Genomic DNA, 17,144 nt, shown 5'->3' on the forward strand with positions numbered 1-17,144 from the left:
CTGTCCACAACAGTGGGGTATTTGTGCACACATCTCCAAAAACTCAGTTCAACCATAATGCTGAGCTTCTGCTCGGTGCCAGGCTCTTTGACAGACCCCGGGATCTAGTGATGAACCAAACAAACTTGTTCACCTCCTGAAGCCCGTCGTCCAGTCACTCTAGTGGGAAAGACAGTCAGCTCCTTCCACACATGAGTTAGATGCTATTCAAGAAAAGTACAAGGTGCAAATGTGCATATGCAAGATCACTTTATAATCAGACAAAGAAAAAAGAGTGCAAAACGTGTTGTGAACACCTTATTATCTCAAGAAATGATCTGCTTGCCAAATGGGGGAGTTTCTCTGAGGGCCAGAAATGATCATTTATAAACTATTAGCCACCCCACAGAGAGGATGGAGAGTAGGCATAAAGACCGAACGCAAGAATGTTCAGAACCGCTTCCATCAGAGTACGGAAGAGAAATAAAGATGAGACCTCTCAAGCTATCATTTAAATAACGTGCTAATATGGTCCAGTTTGAAAGGCACACCTCTCTAGTAGGGTCTAAAAATAAGGAGGTGTGAACTTTTCTCTTTCCACTCCGCGGAACCTTTAGCAAAGGCTTAATCTCCTTTAGGATTTCCTTTTGGAACAATGGTTAGGATCAAGTCGTTAACCAGTTAAGCAATTCCTGAGCGAGTTGGGACCCTATACTGTTGGCTGTTAGAATCAGCAGCATTTTGGGGGTACAGATTCTCTGCGCCCTCACTGTTTAGGAATTCTTGTCCTGTCCTAATATCGTAGGCTGAACTTGCTTCCAAGGCACTCGACAAAGGGTTATAAACTAGTTGTGTGGTTGAGGAAGTCCCCGGAAAGACTGTGCGCACCCCTTGTTCCTGCTGGTTGACTATAACCATAGCAACCCCTTTACTCCAGACCAAAGTCCAGCTCCTGTAAATCTTTATGACTGTGTTCACAGTCCAATGTTCATTAGAATAACCCTTGCTGAGAAGAGCGAGGTTTTATATTTGACAACAAAGTATTTGACTCCATTTCTAAATACTGGACTCCAAATGATAAAGTCTAAAAATATTATAAAAGATCTTTGTTTTTTTACCTTAGGACCCTTATTTTCCTGAGAAAATGCCTACAACAGAGAAAACATTGATGTTCTTAGCAAGCTTTTTGGCAAACTTGGCATCTTTCATCGTAATTTGCTCTGTTCTTGGGACTCAAGAATGGATGAGCAGTGCAATTGCCGTTAGCGACTCTTCTTCAAATGGCAGTATTGTTATCACCTATGGACTCTTTCGTGGTGGGAGTACTCAAGACGGGAGTGCTGGACTTTTAGAACCAGACAAAGAATTTGAAGGTAAATGACAGACTAATTTGAATAAGTACCATGAGATTGAACTAAGTGGGTAGGACTCGTGTCATTCTATATTTGGGCCAAATAACCGTTCAAAAATAATTTCTTTGTAAGCTTTAAGTTGGACTGTAGATATGAACAGATTTTTTAATTTTGAAAATTACCGTATTATTACTTCAGCTTCCTCATCTATTTGTGTCAGACAACAGTCTGAATCCTTCTAGCAGAGGCTATGTTTAAATGGGACTGCCAAGTTTATGGACAAGTAAATAATTAAGTAATAATGTATAGCAGCAATATGGTATCCAACAGCCAGTGGGAACAGCATTTTTGACTGTACTGACTGTGGATTTTTGCTTGGAGGGGCAGCTTCTGTCCAGAACTTCATCAGTGGCATCTATGCAAGGAAAGATCATAGTGAAAAATATGGTCAATTTCTTCTTCTATATCTCAAATTCATTTCTTTAACTGATTTGAATTCACATTCTTACTTCCAAAACATCTCATTGTCGTTGGACGTAATATCGTTTCCATTAATTCTAGTAATAGTATATTTTACAGGAATACCTAATTTTTTTCTGATTTCTTATGTAATAGTTTCCTACTCTCAAGGTATTGAAAATAAAAATTAGTTGAGAAGTGATAAGTTGAATTTAGCTACTTGACTTTTGAAGTTTGAATATATACCATCATGTTGTCTAAATTCAAAAGCAATGTTGGTAAATTATTTAGCACCTTAAATGGACTTTGCTTTGACCAGTGTAGCACACAGGTATTATACAGGCATTTTCCAGTATTATGTAGACATTACCTCTTGACTTATAAATGCGCATCATTTTCTAGCTTATACAACATGGTATTTAGTCCTCGTGCCATGAGTAATGGTAGGAGATTGAGTCTTAGACACCAGCTCTAAGTCCTAGCTCTAGTTTGTGCCTTTATTAATAAGATGATTTCCTGAAATCTGAACAACATGGTTATAGTTCCAAGCTGTAAATTTGTCTTTGTGACGTTAGCAAAAGCAACCACTGCCTTGGTGTTTCAGCCGCGTTACACACGTCCTCCAGGGCCAGCCTCAGCTTCTCAGGAAAACAAGGGATATTCGCTTTGCAGCAACTAGAAACTAAGACTTGCAAAGATTCAGTCACGCTTCAGTTATGTGAATAGCATCTTTGAAAACAAAAACTGTGCTAGTTCCTGAATATCCAGACACATTTAAAAATTTTTAAATATGAGATAACAGCATGTGAATTTTTTTGATTTTCATACAGTGTCTGTTTGGAGCCAGTCGGTTCCAATTTGAGACAAATGGCTTCAGCGAGAGCCCTGACTACCCATATCCAGGGCAGCACAGAAGTGGCAAGGGTACGTCAGAGTCATGTGTAAGCAGTGTAAGCACGGTGGTGCTGAGACAGCAGGGATAACCGTGTTCAAGGACGGCCCTGAAGGCAGCAGGGCCACATAGGCCTGCAGCTCTGGGGAGCAAGGGAGGTGGAGTATCTGCATTTGCTTTGCCTGGCTTTCTACTTTTATTCTTTGTTACCGGAGACCCATGTTCCAGCTTCCTCAAGTCACTGCCCAGCCCCTGGGTGCTGTAGAAGGTAAAGCACCTCCCAGCCAGTGAAAGTGTGCACAATTGCCCTGGTGGCCATCTGCTAAGGACCCCTTGGGGCCTAAGGGGGTCTTCATTGCCGAGGATTTTGGCAACCATTGAACTTGGAACACTTGTAAACAGTTCTCTTAGATGGGAAAAGTCACATAGCTAGAACGTCTGTCTCAGCGTCCAGCCGCTGCAGGTCCATGGATGCTTTCCCTGGAGAGCAGAACTGCCACATTACAGTGAGACGTGGCTGCTTTCCTACTGGTTTCTCATGATCACACAGGACTCATTTCAGTTTCAGAAACCAACAACTGGCAGTACAATAAAATCTGTATCAATGCCCCTTTCCTGTCCAGCAGTGTTGGATTGACTTTTCCATATGAGAAGTCAACCATGTCAGTCTCTTGGCTGGGATGAGGTCGCACTGAATATTGCACAGCTCTGCTATCCTTCTGCATAGGGTTTATCTCATTGTGCCAATTTTGGCTGTGGATTTTGAAATGAAACAGCAGTATGAAGTGATGATAGCTGATATCAATGTGCCAAAATAATTCAGTCAACAATAGGTCAATTGGTGGGGAAAATAATCAGTCACACCTGGTAAGGAGACTCTCCAGTGTGTAACTAGATGACTCGGGCAGCTCAGGCTGACCAGAAGGTCTGCTAGCCTCACCTGGAAGCATCCAGTCTGCCCAGCATCCAGAGGAAAAGTACAGGTCCACCAGTGAACTGCCTCACTGTGTCTACCGGTGAGCATGTTGCCTTAGCTACCCCAAAAATTTCTGGATATTTGATTTCAGTTCAAAAACCTTCCCTGGGTAGCTGCTACGTGAGTGAGCGGCTTGGATACTGAGAGGAACTACGCATAGTTCCTGGTCTTGGTGGCCTCAACATCTAGTCTTCCTAGAGAAAGACCCCCCCCCCCCCGCCATCAGTTAAATCCAGCAGCCTGCACTAATTGCAGGGCAAAGGTGTGCGCAGGGCGCTACGAGAACCAGGGCGGTTCACCCCAGTCTGGCTCCCCAACACTGTTCACAATCTCTTTTCTTCACCTACCCCCTTTTGTTCTCAGAGAACTCAAAATTGTGCTGTTAGCCCAAGCTAAACATAATTAGGAAAGTAAATATGCTGCAAAAATCAATTAATTGCAAGAAGAACAAATGAGGTTTATTTCTCCGGAATTTACAAGAAACCCCTTCCTTATGACTCCTAGCCATCCACCCCTACCCCGTACACATCAGATAGTTTTCCTGGGGAGGAGTGACTTATCGTTTGTCCCCAAAGATGTGACCACACTGGGAGGTGTAGGGTGGGAGGGCAGAAAAAGCATTTCCCCCCAACATTCTTCTCCTCAGAAATACCGATAAATTGACCAGAGACTGGGGACAGTAGCTGGGACATCCTGGGAGAGCTCCCAGACCACATTCTGGGATCTATGGATTTAATGAGCTCTTCCAGGGACCTACTGTGGTCCACGGATTGAGGAGCTCCACCAGGTCAGGCGCCCTGGTGACCAGGTGCTGGAGGAAAGGGTGGAGGCAGCAAGTGCCTCCCCATCCCAAAGTCATCAGCTCTCCCTCGATTTCTGAGGACTTCTGAAAACCAGAGCTAGAAGGGACAGATGGCAGGTGGCACCTGAAGGGTTAAATCTCTGTGCGGAGAGCCCGGATGTCCACATGACCCCATTTATTCACGCGGCCCCGGTGCCCCTAGCACATTTTGCCTCCCAGCTGCAGGAGTCGTGGCCTCTTCCCTGTGACCGCCAGATTCCGGCATTTAGTTCCAATTGTGAGGTGGCTTTCCTGATTCCAAAGCTTGGCCCCTAAAAGGAAGAAAAGAGAACGGAATGTAATTGCTAATTTTGTAGGCAGAGAGCAGCTGTCAGATGCTATGGAGGTTTATTGTGATTTCATCCTTGCTAACTTTCACTGAGTTTCCAGCTTTCATTGCCTGAGTTCTGAGCCAGGAGGGGGAGGGGAGATACAGCTGTCATACCTGCGTGGCAGAGAATTCAGAATGCTGAGGTATAATTTCACAATAGAGCAGCGAGAATTCAGATAAATCGTCACATTAATACATGGAAAGTATGAGACGAGTCAGTAGGCTCCGAATTGACTGCCTTTTGAAAAATCATGTCTATTACATCTTCCCAACAGTCAGAAACAAAGTTTCTCTTTTTTTTTTTACTCTGAAAAAGTAGAATATTTGCCACTTGAGAATTTAACATCCATTTACGGCTTTTAATAAGTGTATAAAGCAGAAACATTCTCCAGGGCATTTCAGGTGTCTTGGCCACACGACATCTTCCCCACACTGAAATTCCTATTTTCTAATTAATCAGCCAAATTATCTCCTACTGGCTGAGGAGAGAGTTCCTTCAGTTCTCTCCTGACTCGACCCACGCATCTCCTTTGCGCGCACGAGGAGCAGGGGAGGGTGGAGCGGGAAGCCGGTTTTGCTGGTGGTGACTGAGTCTGGAACCATGGGCAGCATTCGACCTGCACCCCCGAACAGATGGATCTGACTTTCTGTTGTTTTTCCTGCTCTTTCTCTGGTGTCACCTTCCACTAGTTTCAAGAGGTGTGTGCTAAATTGTAGCAAAATCCCTCAACCACAGCATCTCCACGAGCCAGACAAAGAAGCAAGAGGCTCAGCCTGAGGTCAGTCCCAGCCAGGCAGCCACCCCCAAGGGCAGACAGCTCCTCGGTCCCCACCCATCCCCATCCAGGCAACAGGTGGTGGCAGTCAGGTCTCCATTTTTAGTTTAACCAATGGCCTGTTAGAGTTCTTGCCTGGGACGTGTAACAAAGAGGGCTGTGCTGAGAATTTCACCGGGTCTATGGGTCCTTAACAGCAATTGAGAAAACAGCCTGGTCACCACTAGCTCAGAACAGACTGGAATGCGGGAGTTGGACTTTGCTCCCAGCCTCTGTGAGCCAGAGGCGATGAAGTCATCATCTCCCAGTCCTGGTCCTGAGTGGCTGCTTTCCCCCTCCTGTCCTCTCTGGTCTCCCATGGCTTTCAGGGCCTGTGTGGCAGTACTGACACCAGGTTCCTTTCTCCTGCACTCTTTCTTTCCTCTTGTTTTCTCTTCTGCGTGCTCTTAGGGCCACACCTCTTCTCTCCCCTCAGCTCTGAGCTCCTGGCCTCACTCCCCTCCTGCCTCCTCTGGCTGCTGGTCCAGGAGCCTCTCCTTGCCCCCTGGGCCACTCCCCACATGGCCTGCTCAATCCAGGGACCCTGGCTCACAGGCATCAGGATATTCTCACGCATGAGGATCTTGACCATAAGATCCAATACCTAGCGATGTCTGATGGCAGACTTGCCGGCCAAATCTCTTTCATGTACATTCCATCCAATGACAGGACATTTGGCTCCCTCATAGACTACTACTGATTTTTTAAAAAGCTGAACTGATAGAATTTAGAGGTTCAACAGTGGAGAGAGAATGGACCCTGGGGAGGTGGTATCAGATCGCATCGGCAGTGCTGTGCTGCTTCTGGCCAGCATGCTTTGAGAAGTAGAGTCGGACTAATGTTTGCAAAGCCAGGACCAGGCCAGCAGGAGCTTTGGAATCGCATCTTACAAAGAACCTTTGGGAGACGTGGCTGTTCATCACGCTGGGGTTTTATCCCTCTTCAAATATTTGGGAAGCCTGTCAGGCAGGAGAGGAGCAAGTGGATTCCGTGTTGCTCCAAAGGGAGCATAAGGACCCTGGGCAAAAGTCATAGAGGCGCAGATTAGAACCAACACAATGAAGAATTTTGAAATAATTAAGGTCCCACAGGGATGGAAGGGATGGCCTTGCAAAGAGAGGGCCCCTGGCTGCCAGGACACAGTTCCACAGGAGGCTTGGTAAGAAACCTTCCAGGGCCTTTCTGGTTTCTGTTCTTTAAAGCTGCTCTGGGGTGAGGATGTGAGTGGCTCCCCACTGTCTCCCTGGGGCCTGAGAAACAAGAATGGAAAGAGGGAACCTTTAACTTTTTCTTGCCCACCCCCGTCATGGTCCTCATACCTTGCAATTCCCCACAACTTCGTTAGTATATTACTATGGACTCTGAAATCTTTTTCCCAGATTATCTTCTTTATATCACTGTGACTTTCACAGAACACCTTGGCAAACACTTTATTTAATGTGGCAGCAACTTCCTAAGGGCTTACAACACACTGGTGGCCCTTGGAGATGTTTTATACATGTGTGGCTAGATTTACCCATCAGTGTGGGGACAGCAGGCCTCTGGTGTCTGTCTATTTTGTGATGTAAATAAAGGAGTAAGTAGAGGAAACCAGCGCATGGGAGGATGTCTGGTGGTGGTTCGAAACAGGATGGCAAAAGCAGGAACTGATGGCTAACGGCCCAGGGCATCTGTGTTTCACTTTACACAAGTGCATATCCATGTCTGGAGCACCTTTGCACTTAAGAAACACGCAAATTTTTTTTTAATGCTGTTAGAGTGCAGAGAAATTTAGCTTAGAAAGAAATCTGATGATTTACCCAAGCGTCTGATGGTTTCCAGCGTTTGAGCCACATGGGCATTGGATCCTCTCTGGCTCCAGGGAAGGTAAGCCAGGAAGTGTGGCAGATGCCTCAGTTTGTACACACAGAAGTCACTTTCCTATCTCCGGGGCCAGCCTTCAGCTCCCACCTTCCCGGTCACCTTCGTGAGCCCTACGCCTCCTGACCTTCTCTGTAACGGACACCCCTTGCTCTCTGGCTCCCTTCAGAGATCTCAGGATTGACCGGATCCTCGCTGTCACAGGTTTTCAGGGCGGCCCACCCTGTAAGTGTCTCCAAGTGGAAGCAGAGTTGGTGCTCAGAGCAGAGGACTCCGACTCTGATGAAATTGTGATACTGCCCACTAGCGAGTCGTCTGAGGCCAGAGTGTATGATGGGAAGATTGTCCAGCCGGCAGCAGCTTATTGAGGAGGGCACACTCTTTCCTAGGGGATTTTAAAATGGGGATAGACATCCAGTGATCCGCAGTGATGCAGTTACACTCACTCAACCTCAGATTCAACAACTGGTCTAAGTGAGGAATGAAGCTCCTGAGTCCTGGTCCCTCCTGTTCTTGCACGCCTGAGAGATGCCTTCTGGCAACTTCTACCCAAACTCCTATGCGGATAAGATGTGGAGGGAGGCTGGGTTGTGTGTGGAGCAGTCCTCGGATCTAGGGTCAGTATTTGCATTTTGCACTATGCACTTACCAAACGTTGTTTTAGTTCTAGGGGTATTGAAAAATTCTTCCCAAAAAACTCTGCATGTGTTGGTTATCGTCTTCCTGGTCCTCAGTTTGCTCGCTTCGCTGCTGAGTTGTGCATTTACCCTCTACAACAGCATCAGCAACCCCTACCAGACGTTCCTGGGACCAGTGGGGGTGTACACGTGGAGCGGACTCAGCGGTGAGTGAGTGTCCCGGAGCTCTGCCCAGAGGCGCGTTCTCTCTGTCTCTACCTCTCTGCCTCTCTCTCTTGCACATGAAACACACACAACCACAGCGGAACCTGGGAAGTCGGGAGGACCTACCAGGTGCCGAGGCATGTGCTGAGGGCTGGGATTTCCTTTCGTAAATGTACAGCATTTATTAAGCATATTTGGAAATAAAATTCTGTTTTAAATTCACTGATGAGAGGTGAGGAGTAAAGTGAGGAGGGGACGTTAGGTTTTAAAATACATAATATACGCCAGTCTCTGCTTTTGAGTATCTTTGGTTGAATGTAGGGAGTTCCACCAAATGCACGTCAATCAACAGAATAGTCCCCGGGCTCCTGCTTTGTGCTTAACTCCAAATTAGCCTCCATGTGACGTATAGAACACACACGCACACACACACCCACATGTGCACACACTTATTTACTCTCCTTCTCTCCTCCATTCAACAATCATCGACTTGGGCTGAAACCTAACACAACACGTTTGTATCATTGTGCTACAGAGAATCACAAAGCATGTCATTTAGGAGAATCTTGGGTCAACGCCCTTCTCGTGGGTGACCTGTGAGCCCGGGCTGCTGCTGTGTGGTGTGGCTAGGTTATTTTATTTGTTGTTGGGCGAGGTGTTGGGGTGGGGATGGAGCCCAGATGGGAAGTGGGTTACAGCATTGAGTCACGGTATTTCTGCCTCTCACTGGGTCTCGATGAGGCTCAGCCACATGTGCCCAGAGGTGTGGTGAAGTGAGTGCCTCTTTGCCCCTGCCAGGCTTCCGGGTTTCCCCTGCACTTTCCCTCTCTCCATCACGAAAACTCGATCTCAGGAAAGGATCTGCAGCTCATCCTACTAGTGGGATGCCTCTGGAGGTGGCTTCACATAAGTTCCAGATACGGCAATTTAACACAGTGCAGAAACTTTCAAGCACAGGAAAGGTGCTGTGGAAATCAGGCAGCCTTGGAGGGGAGACTCTGGGCAGCTTCCTCCTGTCCTCTGTGAGAGGCCAGCCTCATGCTAGCCCAGAGCAGGTGGCTGGAAGAGGCCCCTGTGTCTCTATGCCGTGGCTATCAGCAGTGGTGTGCTGGAAAATGTGAACAACTGGTTCTAGGAGGAGGGGAGCCCTGACTGTAGCACTGGCTGATGCGAATGGTGTAGACATTTCCACTATGGCTGTTTTCATGCTAGTTGTGGAGGAGATGTGTGAACGGGCCCCAGCACAGTGTGGATCTGAGGGAGAGCCATGCAACTCACTGGTCAAACAGGGATGCTTTTAAAAATGCGATTCGTAATCGTTAATCCAGGACAACGGATGGAAACTGGGACTGTCCTGGGCAAACTTGCATGTATGGCCACATTGCATACCTCAGCTCTGAGGATCTGGGCTCAGGCTGGTTTGGCCGCATTCACACATGGTTAGCCTTTTCCTTTCTCTCTGTGCCTTTGTTACTTGCTGGTAAAAAACAAACAGACCCCCCAATTTAATGGACATCCACTGTGGGCCAGGAAGACAGCCCTGTGGGATGACTATTTCTGCTTCCTGTCTCCCAGTGGAGCTGAGTGTGGGAAGGCTAGAAGACTAGGTTGCAAACTCAGATGCCCTTACCCAAATGCCATGTTTCCTTCGCCCAAGCTGTTTCTAGGATTATAATTCACTTCAGTCAAGCAAACAAAAGGTGAGACTCACTGGCACTCATTGCCAGGGTAAAAAATAGAGTATTTTAATTTTTTCTCTTGTAATTAAGAAGCTAAGAGGAGCAGTGGCTTCAGGTACAGCTGGATCTAGGGTCTCAGCCCTTGCCATCAGAACTGTGTTTCCCCCTAGTGCTCTGTCTCTAGATTTCCCCAGTGTTTCCTCTGTCACCAAACAGCCCAGCTGGTCCTCTTGAAGGCAAGATGGCTGCCAGCCAGTCGTGGCTCATGGCTGACGGCAGCAACCCCAGGAGAAAAGACTTCTGTTTTTGCCCAAATCTGACTCTCCCTGGAATTGCTGTTCCCCATCCCTGGAGCAATCTCCCTGGCCGGCAGGGTTGAATCCACTGATTGACCCACCGATTGGCTGAGGACGCCTACCCACCTTGGAGCTGGGGGAGGGGATTCCGAGAGGAAAATCAGGCACTAGGACCAGGGAGGAGGGCTGGAGGTGGGGCCCTGGAACAAAATCGTCCACTATGTTCACAGGATCAGTGTTCAAAGCCCATCCCTTCTTCTAGGCAAAAGGGACAACCTGTTTTCCACAAAGTGGAGCTTCTGGTCTCTTTTCCGCCACAGTTGAGTATAAGCTGACTTTGCACAGGGCCGAGGCCGATGCACGTTTATGGAGGAAAACATGAAAAAAAGGGGCCGGCAGCATTGCCCCCAATCCTCACCTACTTCTAACAACAAAGAATTGTTTGACAAGGAGAGAGTTCATGCCACATTCCTTTCCTGGCTCGGGGCAAGTTCTAACACAGAGAGAGGCCTTAGGTGGGCGGAAAAACAATCGGAGACGTTGATGTGTAAGGAGGAGGTTTGCTTCTGACAGGGGTGGAGGAAGGTCTTTGTTCAGCGTTTGGCTTTGCCTCCAGCCTCCCCTGAAAGCCCCTCACGGCCTCTTGATCCCAGCACTGTGACAGGCAGGACTTCTGCCCTGGGTTTGCCTCTGGGGTCACCTGATTTTCTTCACAGGAGCCTCGAGGGTTGGAGAACTTAGTGAAAATTCAGTTTGTGCAAGGCTCGGCCCACAGGAAGGTTTTGTGCACGAAGATGCTGTTGACATATTGAGGCAGGAGAGCAGGGGTCGGGCTGACTTCCGGGGTCCTGGAGCCAGAGGGAAGTGCCACAAACGCCTGTCCAGGCTGGCTTTGAAGAACCTCTCCTTGGCTACCGGGAAGAAGAGGAAGTGGGTTTCCTAGCTTGTTTCTGAAGGAGCAGGAGTCATTCTGGTTTGAGGAGAAGGCAGCGTCACTTCCCGGCTCCTGCGCCCTCTGACCCCGGCCTGCCCTTTGTACCACACCCGCCTGGTGTGGCCCGACTGTGAGCGCAGGGTAGATAATTGTAGACTGAGAGAATGGTGGAGCCAGAGAGAACTTTGCTGACTATCTGCTCCAACACACTTGTTCCTGAGGACACCAGAGAGCGGAAAGTGATGGGGCAGAGCACGGTCACACAGTTTGATAATGACAGGCCAGGACAAAAAGCCAGCGTCCTGAGCCTTTGGGGGCTCCTCCTTCTACCATGGGGCCACCTCCAGTGCCCTCTCTTCCTAAAGGGGCTCAGGTCAGCATTTGCGTCCGCGTGGTAGCCCCTCCCAATTCAAATCAAAGCCATGGGCATGCCACTTTAGAAAATGTATTGAACCCTGTGTTCCTCCTGCCCCTTTATGACTAAGCTTTTCTAAGAAACTTCACAAGAGCATAATGAAGGATAATTAAGAGGTGTGAGATGCACAGAGCATCAGAGGAGGGGGTTTTATACGTACAAATTATTAAGAAATAAAACCATTACGTTGAGGATGAAAGTCTGTCATCAAGGACAGTTAGAGCATTCTCCTCACGCTAAAGCCCTGTAATTAGGGCCTTTTAGAGGGCTGTTTGGAAAAGTTCCCTGGGTGTGGGTTATAGCCAGGACACGGTTGTCACCAAAATGTCCGTCTAGAGCTGGGTAAATCTCAGCAGACGAAGAGTCACACGGCGGGTGTCCGGAAGGACTTCCCTCCCCAGGATTCCCAGATGGCAGGGTCAGGCCCCGATGTCGCTGGATGGCTCACCTGCCACATCGAGAGTCCGGGAGCATTTGCACCCTTACCCTCCACCCCCTCCTTTTTAAACAGCTTTATTGAGGTGTGATTGACATGCCATACAATTCACCCTTTTAAAGTGTCCAATTCCAGGCTTTTAGTATGTTCACAGATACGTGCAACCATCACTGCGGTTTTAGAATATTTTCAACACCTGAAGTAGAAACGCCTTGCCCTTTAGCTATCAGCCCCGTCCCACTCACAGCCCTAAGCAACAAGGAGCCTACCTTCTCTGTTCATCTGGTCCCCTTGGGAAGATGAGGAATAAGGTTTGGAGAAAGACAAGTCGCCCGCGGCCGCATGGCTTGAGCCCTGGAGCCCTGCTCTCTCTGACTCCAGAACTGTTCTTTACACCACGACGGCTTTCCAAAGTCAATACCAAGGCATGTTCTCTGGCGGAGGGCATTGTGAAGAACAAAAAAAGGGAAGATAGAAAAATTTTTAATTCTCTTATAAATTGAGTTTAGTAAGGAAATCCTTCCTGATTAAACAGTGTTCTCCATCATGTGTAAAGTGAAATTCCAGCTCCTGAGCTGGCAGGGTGGACTCCATCCTCTGTGTCTGGTGGTAAGGACCCATGGGGCCACCCTCCCTCAGCTGGACTTGTCTCTCACAGTCCCAGATGCTCTAAACTCACCATCCATCATGCATCTTTATTTAGGCTGGCTCTTCTCTTTGAAATGCTGTTGTCCTTCCTCAGCCTCTCTGGTCTTTTTCATGCATTCAGGTCTCACTAGACAGTTTCCCTATTGACTCTCCTGTTCAGCCATTCATTCGGCACACCTGATATGTACAGTGCCCTAGGAAGTGGGCTATGCGATATTTTAGTTGCACAGCAACTCCTTCTGCAAGGATTGGGGCCAGAATGTTTGCTCCTGGTCATATACTGCCCTGCACCATCTGGTGTTTCATGCCTGGCATCTGCTCTTGTCTTACCTTTCTTTCACATTCTCCCCATTTCCTAAAAGAGTGTAAGCCCCAGTGTAGATTTGCAGTAAATGCCCTTACAGTACATGTTTGGTAAAGAAAAAAAGTGACGTTAAAAATGTATCACCGTATCATTTACAAACTTACCCTTCTTTTCAGCATCCTTAACTTTCGTGACCATGATGCTGTTTGTGGGGAACATACAAGCCAAACATCTCTCGCAAGAGCTGATTGAGGCACTCTACTCGTCCTATCCAAGATCCACTCACAAAGGAGTAACTCACCATTATGGATATTCATTTTGGCTCATGCTGCTCATCATTCTTCTAAATATAGTCGCCGTGGTCATCATCATTTTCTACCAGAGGGCCAGATACCAGCGGAAGCAGGAGCAGAAAAAGCCGATGGAATATGCTCCAAGAGATGGGATTTTATTCTGAATTCTGTATTATGCCGTTTTGTCAGTAGGTCTGTTCTGTTGTACCTCAGCTCCCCAAGCAGTAACTGGCCCACTCGTCTAACAATCAGCGTGGGAAAGTGTGGTCCCGATTGACTGTCATTTTGTGATAGTTTTTGTATCTCATGACCTATGTTCTTCGTAAATGATCTGCCCTTGTAAAGGTTCTTTCCATGAGGGCAAGGAAGGTGAAAGGAAAGCTCTTCAGTCCATGTAGTGTTCAAAGTGGAGTGATGAGGAGCCTATGGGTCCTTCTGGCCCGGTCTCACTATCTGAAATAATAAAGGTTTGTGTTACATACTTTAACACCTATGGTCTCATTTTCCTCAGGAGGGACCAGGTATCTTTATTCCACATTATAAATGAAGACAGAGGGATTCAGAAATCATCTTTCCAGGACCAGGGGTTGGAGGCAAAGGTGAGACTTTGGGGTGAATGACCTGGTCCTCTGGACTCCTGGTTGCTGACATAACTCAAACCCAGTGGTGGGTGGTAGTGTGGATAAGTGGCCCTCAAACCCATTTTTGAGGTTCTAAGGTAGACGCTTGTGTGGAAGAGATTAGGAAGTGAAAATATCGAGGAAAGATAAAAATTATAAGCCTGCAGTTTATATGCTAAAGAGGCTAAAGGTTTTTTTGGTTTAAAGGGATTGTGGTGAATTCAGTCAAAATGGAAATGTAACATTGCAAGAAGTTCTAGCAACCACCCCACAAACCAACTCTTTGCTTAGTCACTACGGTGTAGACAGAAGTCTATCACCCAGCAGGAGAATCGTGCCCAACCAGAGGCCGAGAAGGAAAGGGGGTGAGCACATGGCTTGCAGGATTCCCGGAGTCAAGGCCAGGGCAGACACAGAGCACAGGTGTGGATTGCCCTCTAAAAACAGGTGGGTGAAACTGGTTCATGGTCCCATGAGAAGACAATGGGCAACCAGGAAAATTTAAAAAGGCACCAGAATGGATTTGACCCACTTTGCCTGTAGGATATTCTTCTAGACAGTCACTTTCAGGATCTTTTGCTCTTGAATACCCCACAAATCAGCTGGTTTGAACATTGACAAGATTCTGAAATAATCACCTTCCACGTCTTGATGGAACCAAAGCCAAACAGAGCAGAATTCCCTCAGTGTACTTCACAAAGCAAAGGCTCTTTAGACAGAAAAATCCTTTATGAAGCTATCAGGGATTAATGACCTTCTTACCTATTATTTTTTAAGAATTTGTCTTAGAAAGAATATTTTCCTTCAAGAAGCACATCTCGAATCCCTGTGACATGCTTAGCACCGTGCTAACCCGGGGACCTGCCCCCATGGAGCTTACTGCGAAGCAGCCAAGACAGACATTAACAAGCAGCCACTAAATTCCATGTCAAACAGGTACTTAGTCACAAAATTGTGCTCATTCTTTGAAAGGACAGTTCTCTATAAGCTCCCACCCCAAAGTCGTACTAAGTCAGGGTTACTCCAATAAATTAACTTACTGCGAAACTTTGAACATATTAAAATTCTGATTATCAACAGTGAAAATTTTCTAAATTCTCTGAAGCCAGAAACATTTATGTTCCTTGAAGGTTTGAACTTTATATCAGGTTTTGCTAACGTGGACAGGTAATGAAGAGGAAACAGATACAGGTAACAAATCCATGCGAATGATGGCTGAACAGGTGGGCGCTGGCATCATGTGTTGGTGCAGAGGATGCCGTGGGATGTGAGGACCGCATGCATTCATCTCAGCAGCTGAGCAGAGCTTGGTTTATTTAGGGGACAAACTATCTTAATCCTTATATCACAGAGGGCCTTTAAGGAAGCATTGAAAATATAGGAATCCAGTAAATGGAACTACGTTTCACAGTTCGGGAGATGAAGAGAACGGCTCCATTGTTATGTCTGAAGGCAGAAGGTAATGAAACTACGTGTGTGTATTCAGTGGAAATCTTGTTAAGGAAGAGCAAAACTTTAGACTGTTCACAAATGCAGACGGTGCTGAAGGGCCCAGCTGGGCCTCTCGGCCCCAGCCTGCAAAGTGGGCTTTTTGGCGAATGTTGTGGTGCAATGAGGGTGACTGACTTGTTTTTCAAGGAAAAAAACGCCGTTGCAGGGCAATTTGCTGTTCTAAACTACTTAATCGATGTGCATTACATTTGTTGTAATGGAACCACCTGAAACACTATTTTGAAGGTCCAAACTCGTCTACGGAATTAGAACATTTCAGGGATCATGATATGACCCCCAAATTAGCCCATGTGGTCCCTGGGTGACAAGGTTCATCCGTATTTGCAAAATAAAGAAATCATATAAAATATCGTGCTCTTCAATTTTGTAAGAACCCAGGGTCGCTGATGATAATTTTAGGGAAATTAATACTTTATACTCATGTCAAAGGGATCGGGCCCCCCTCAAAGAGCTGATGTTTGCAGAGCGCCATGGGAGACAGGTAACCTCAGGTGAGCCCTCCCATCATCATTAGAATGTTATTTGATCATCTCATGAGACCCTGTGGATTAGGCAGGGCAGGAGGAGTTGTCTCCTTGGATATGATGCTTCCCAGGGTCTAAATAGCGACCCTCCAGCCGGCCCCACGTGCCTGTGCAGTATCGATACCCGTGTATGTGGCGTGTGGTCATACATGTACGCGTACCGTATCAGCAGCCTCCTGCCTCCTGAGGCTGCTGGGCCTCTTGGCAGCCCTTGGAACCTGCAGATTCTGCAAAGGGCAGGCAGGTGCCCAGCACAGTTCTAGAGCAGGCTCTCCGTCCACCTGCCCAGCATCTGCTTAGCGCCCACCCAGTGCCCATCTTTCTCTTTCGCTCAAACCAGCCATTGAGTGCAGACTTGAAGCCAGGTTCTTAATTGCCTAATCCGGTGTTTCTCTACACACTGGACAAGGATGCCAGCACGGCCTGTGTGGGACAGGATGGCTCAGAGTCAGGAGCCTGTCTGATTCTGAAATTCCAGCTTGGAGAGAGGCCGGGGCGCCTTGGTCCCTGAGCCCCTCTTGGGCATTCCTGACCCCAGCACCCAGAACCCCTAGGGTCCTCGGGCAGGTAAGTCCTTCAGCTAGGGGTGTGGAGGGCTGAGGCCTCCATAACATCAGGGGGGTGGTCTGGCTTCTGGTCCTCCTTCCCTGTCCTTACCTCCCAAGCACCACCCCCCCACCCCCCAGGACATGGGGACACAGCTGGAGGCTCCATTTGCAGACTGCTCTAGCATCTCATAGCCAGAGATGAGATGAGAGAGGCCAGCAAAGTCCCTGCCCCTCTCTGAGCTTCTGTTTTCTCATAACTGAAAAATAGATAATAAATAATAGAAATGACAGGGTACCACTGAGCAGAGAAAGTTCTAGAGAGTCAGGCAGTCTGGCATGGGGAAGCTATTTAATCTGAGTCTCAGTAAACCTCATTCTAATCATCTGTGAAACGGGATAACAGTAGCAGGTTTCGCTCCCTCTCAGGGTTGTGAGAATGAACCCTGACAAAGTGTGTAAAGGGCCCCTGGCCCTTGAGGACGGATGGCCCTCTCCCTCCCTCTCAGAACCGTGAGTATGGAAAAACTGTAAAGGTGAGACCAACACACCCCCTTAGCTACTGCAGGCCACATTCCTTCTTTTGGTTAT

The 17,144-nt window shown here is 47.5% G+C and overlaps 1 protein-coding gene across 1 annotated transcript; it reads left to right on the forward strand.

Annotated features, from left to right (window-relative positions):
• Window positions 1–973: 973 nt before the first annotated feature.
• Window positions 974–13,839, forward strand: CLRN3 (clarin 3). Its single transcript, XM_014832540.3, has 3 exons — window positions 974–1,352; window positions 8,170–8,349; window positions 13,236–13,839. Exons 1-3 carry the CDS (start codon window positions 1,124–1,126, stop codon window positions 13,514–13,516), a joined length of 690 nt encoding a protein of 229 aa, XP_014688026.1. The 5' UTR covers window positions 974–1,123; the 3' UTR covers window positions 13,517–13,839.
• Window positions 13,840–17,144: the final 3,305 nt, after the last annotated feature.

This window comes from Equus asinus, chromosome 2, assembly GCF_041296235.1.
Source record: "Equus asinus isolate D_3611 breed Donkey chromosome 2, EquAss-T2T_v2, whole genome shotgun sequence".
Classification (NCBI taxonomy): domain Eukaryota; kingdom Metazoa; phylum Chordata; class Mammalia; order Perissodactyla; family Equidae; genus Equus; species Equus asinus.

Excerpts from the sequence above, each read along its gene's own strand:
- CLRN3 (XM_014832540.3), top strand. The coding sequence starts at position 1,124 with ATGCCTACAACAGAGAAAACATTGATGTTCTTAGCAAGCTTTTTGGCA. Across the intron at positions 1,353-8,169 it reads ACCAGACAAAGAATTTGAAG|TTCTAGGGGTATTGAAAAAT; the intron begins GTAAATGACAGA and ends ACGTTGTTTTAG. Across the intron at positions 8,350-13,235 it reads CACGTGGAGCGGACTCAGCG|CATCCTTAACTTTCGTGACC; the intron begins GTGAGTGAGTGT and ends CCTTCTTTTCAG.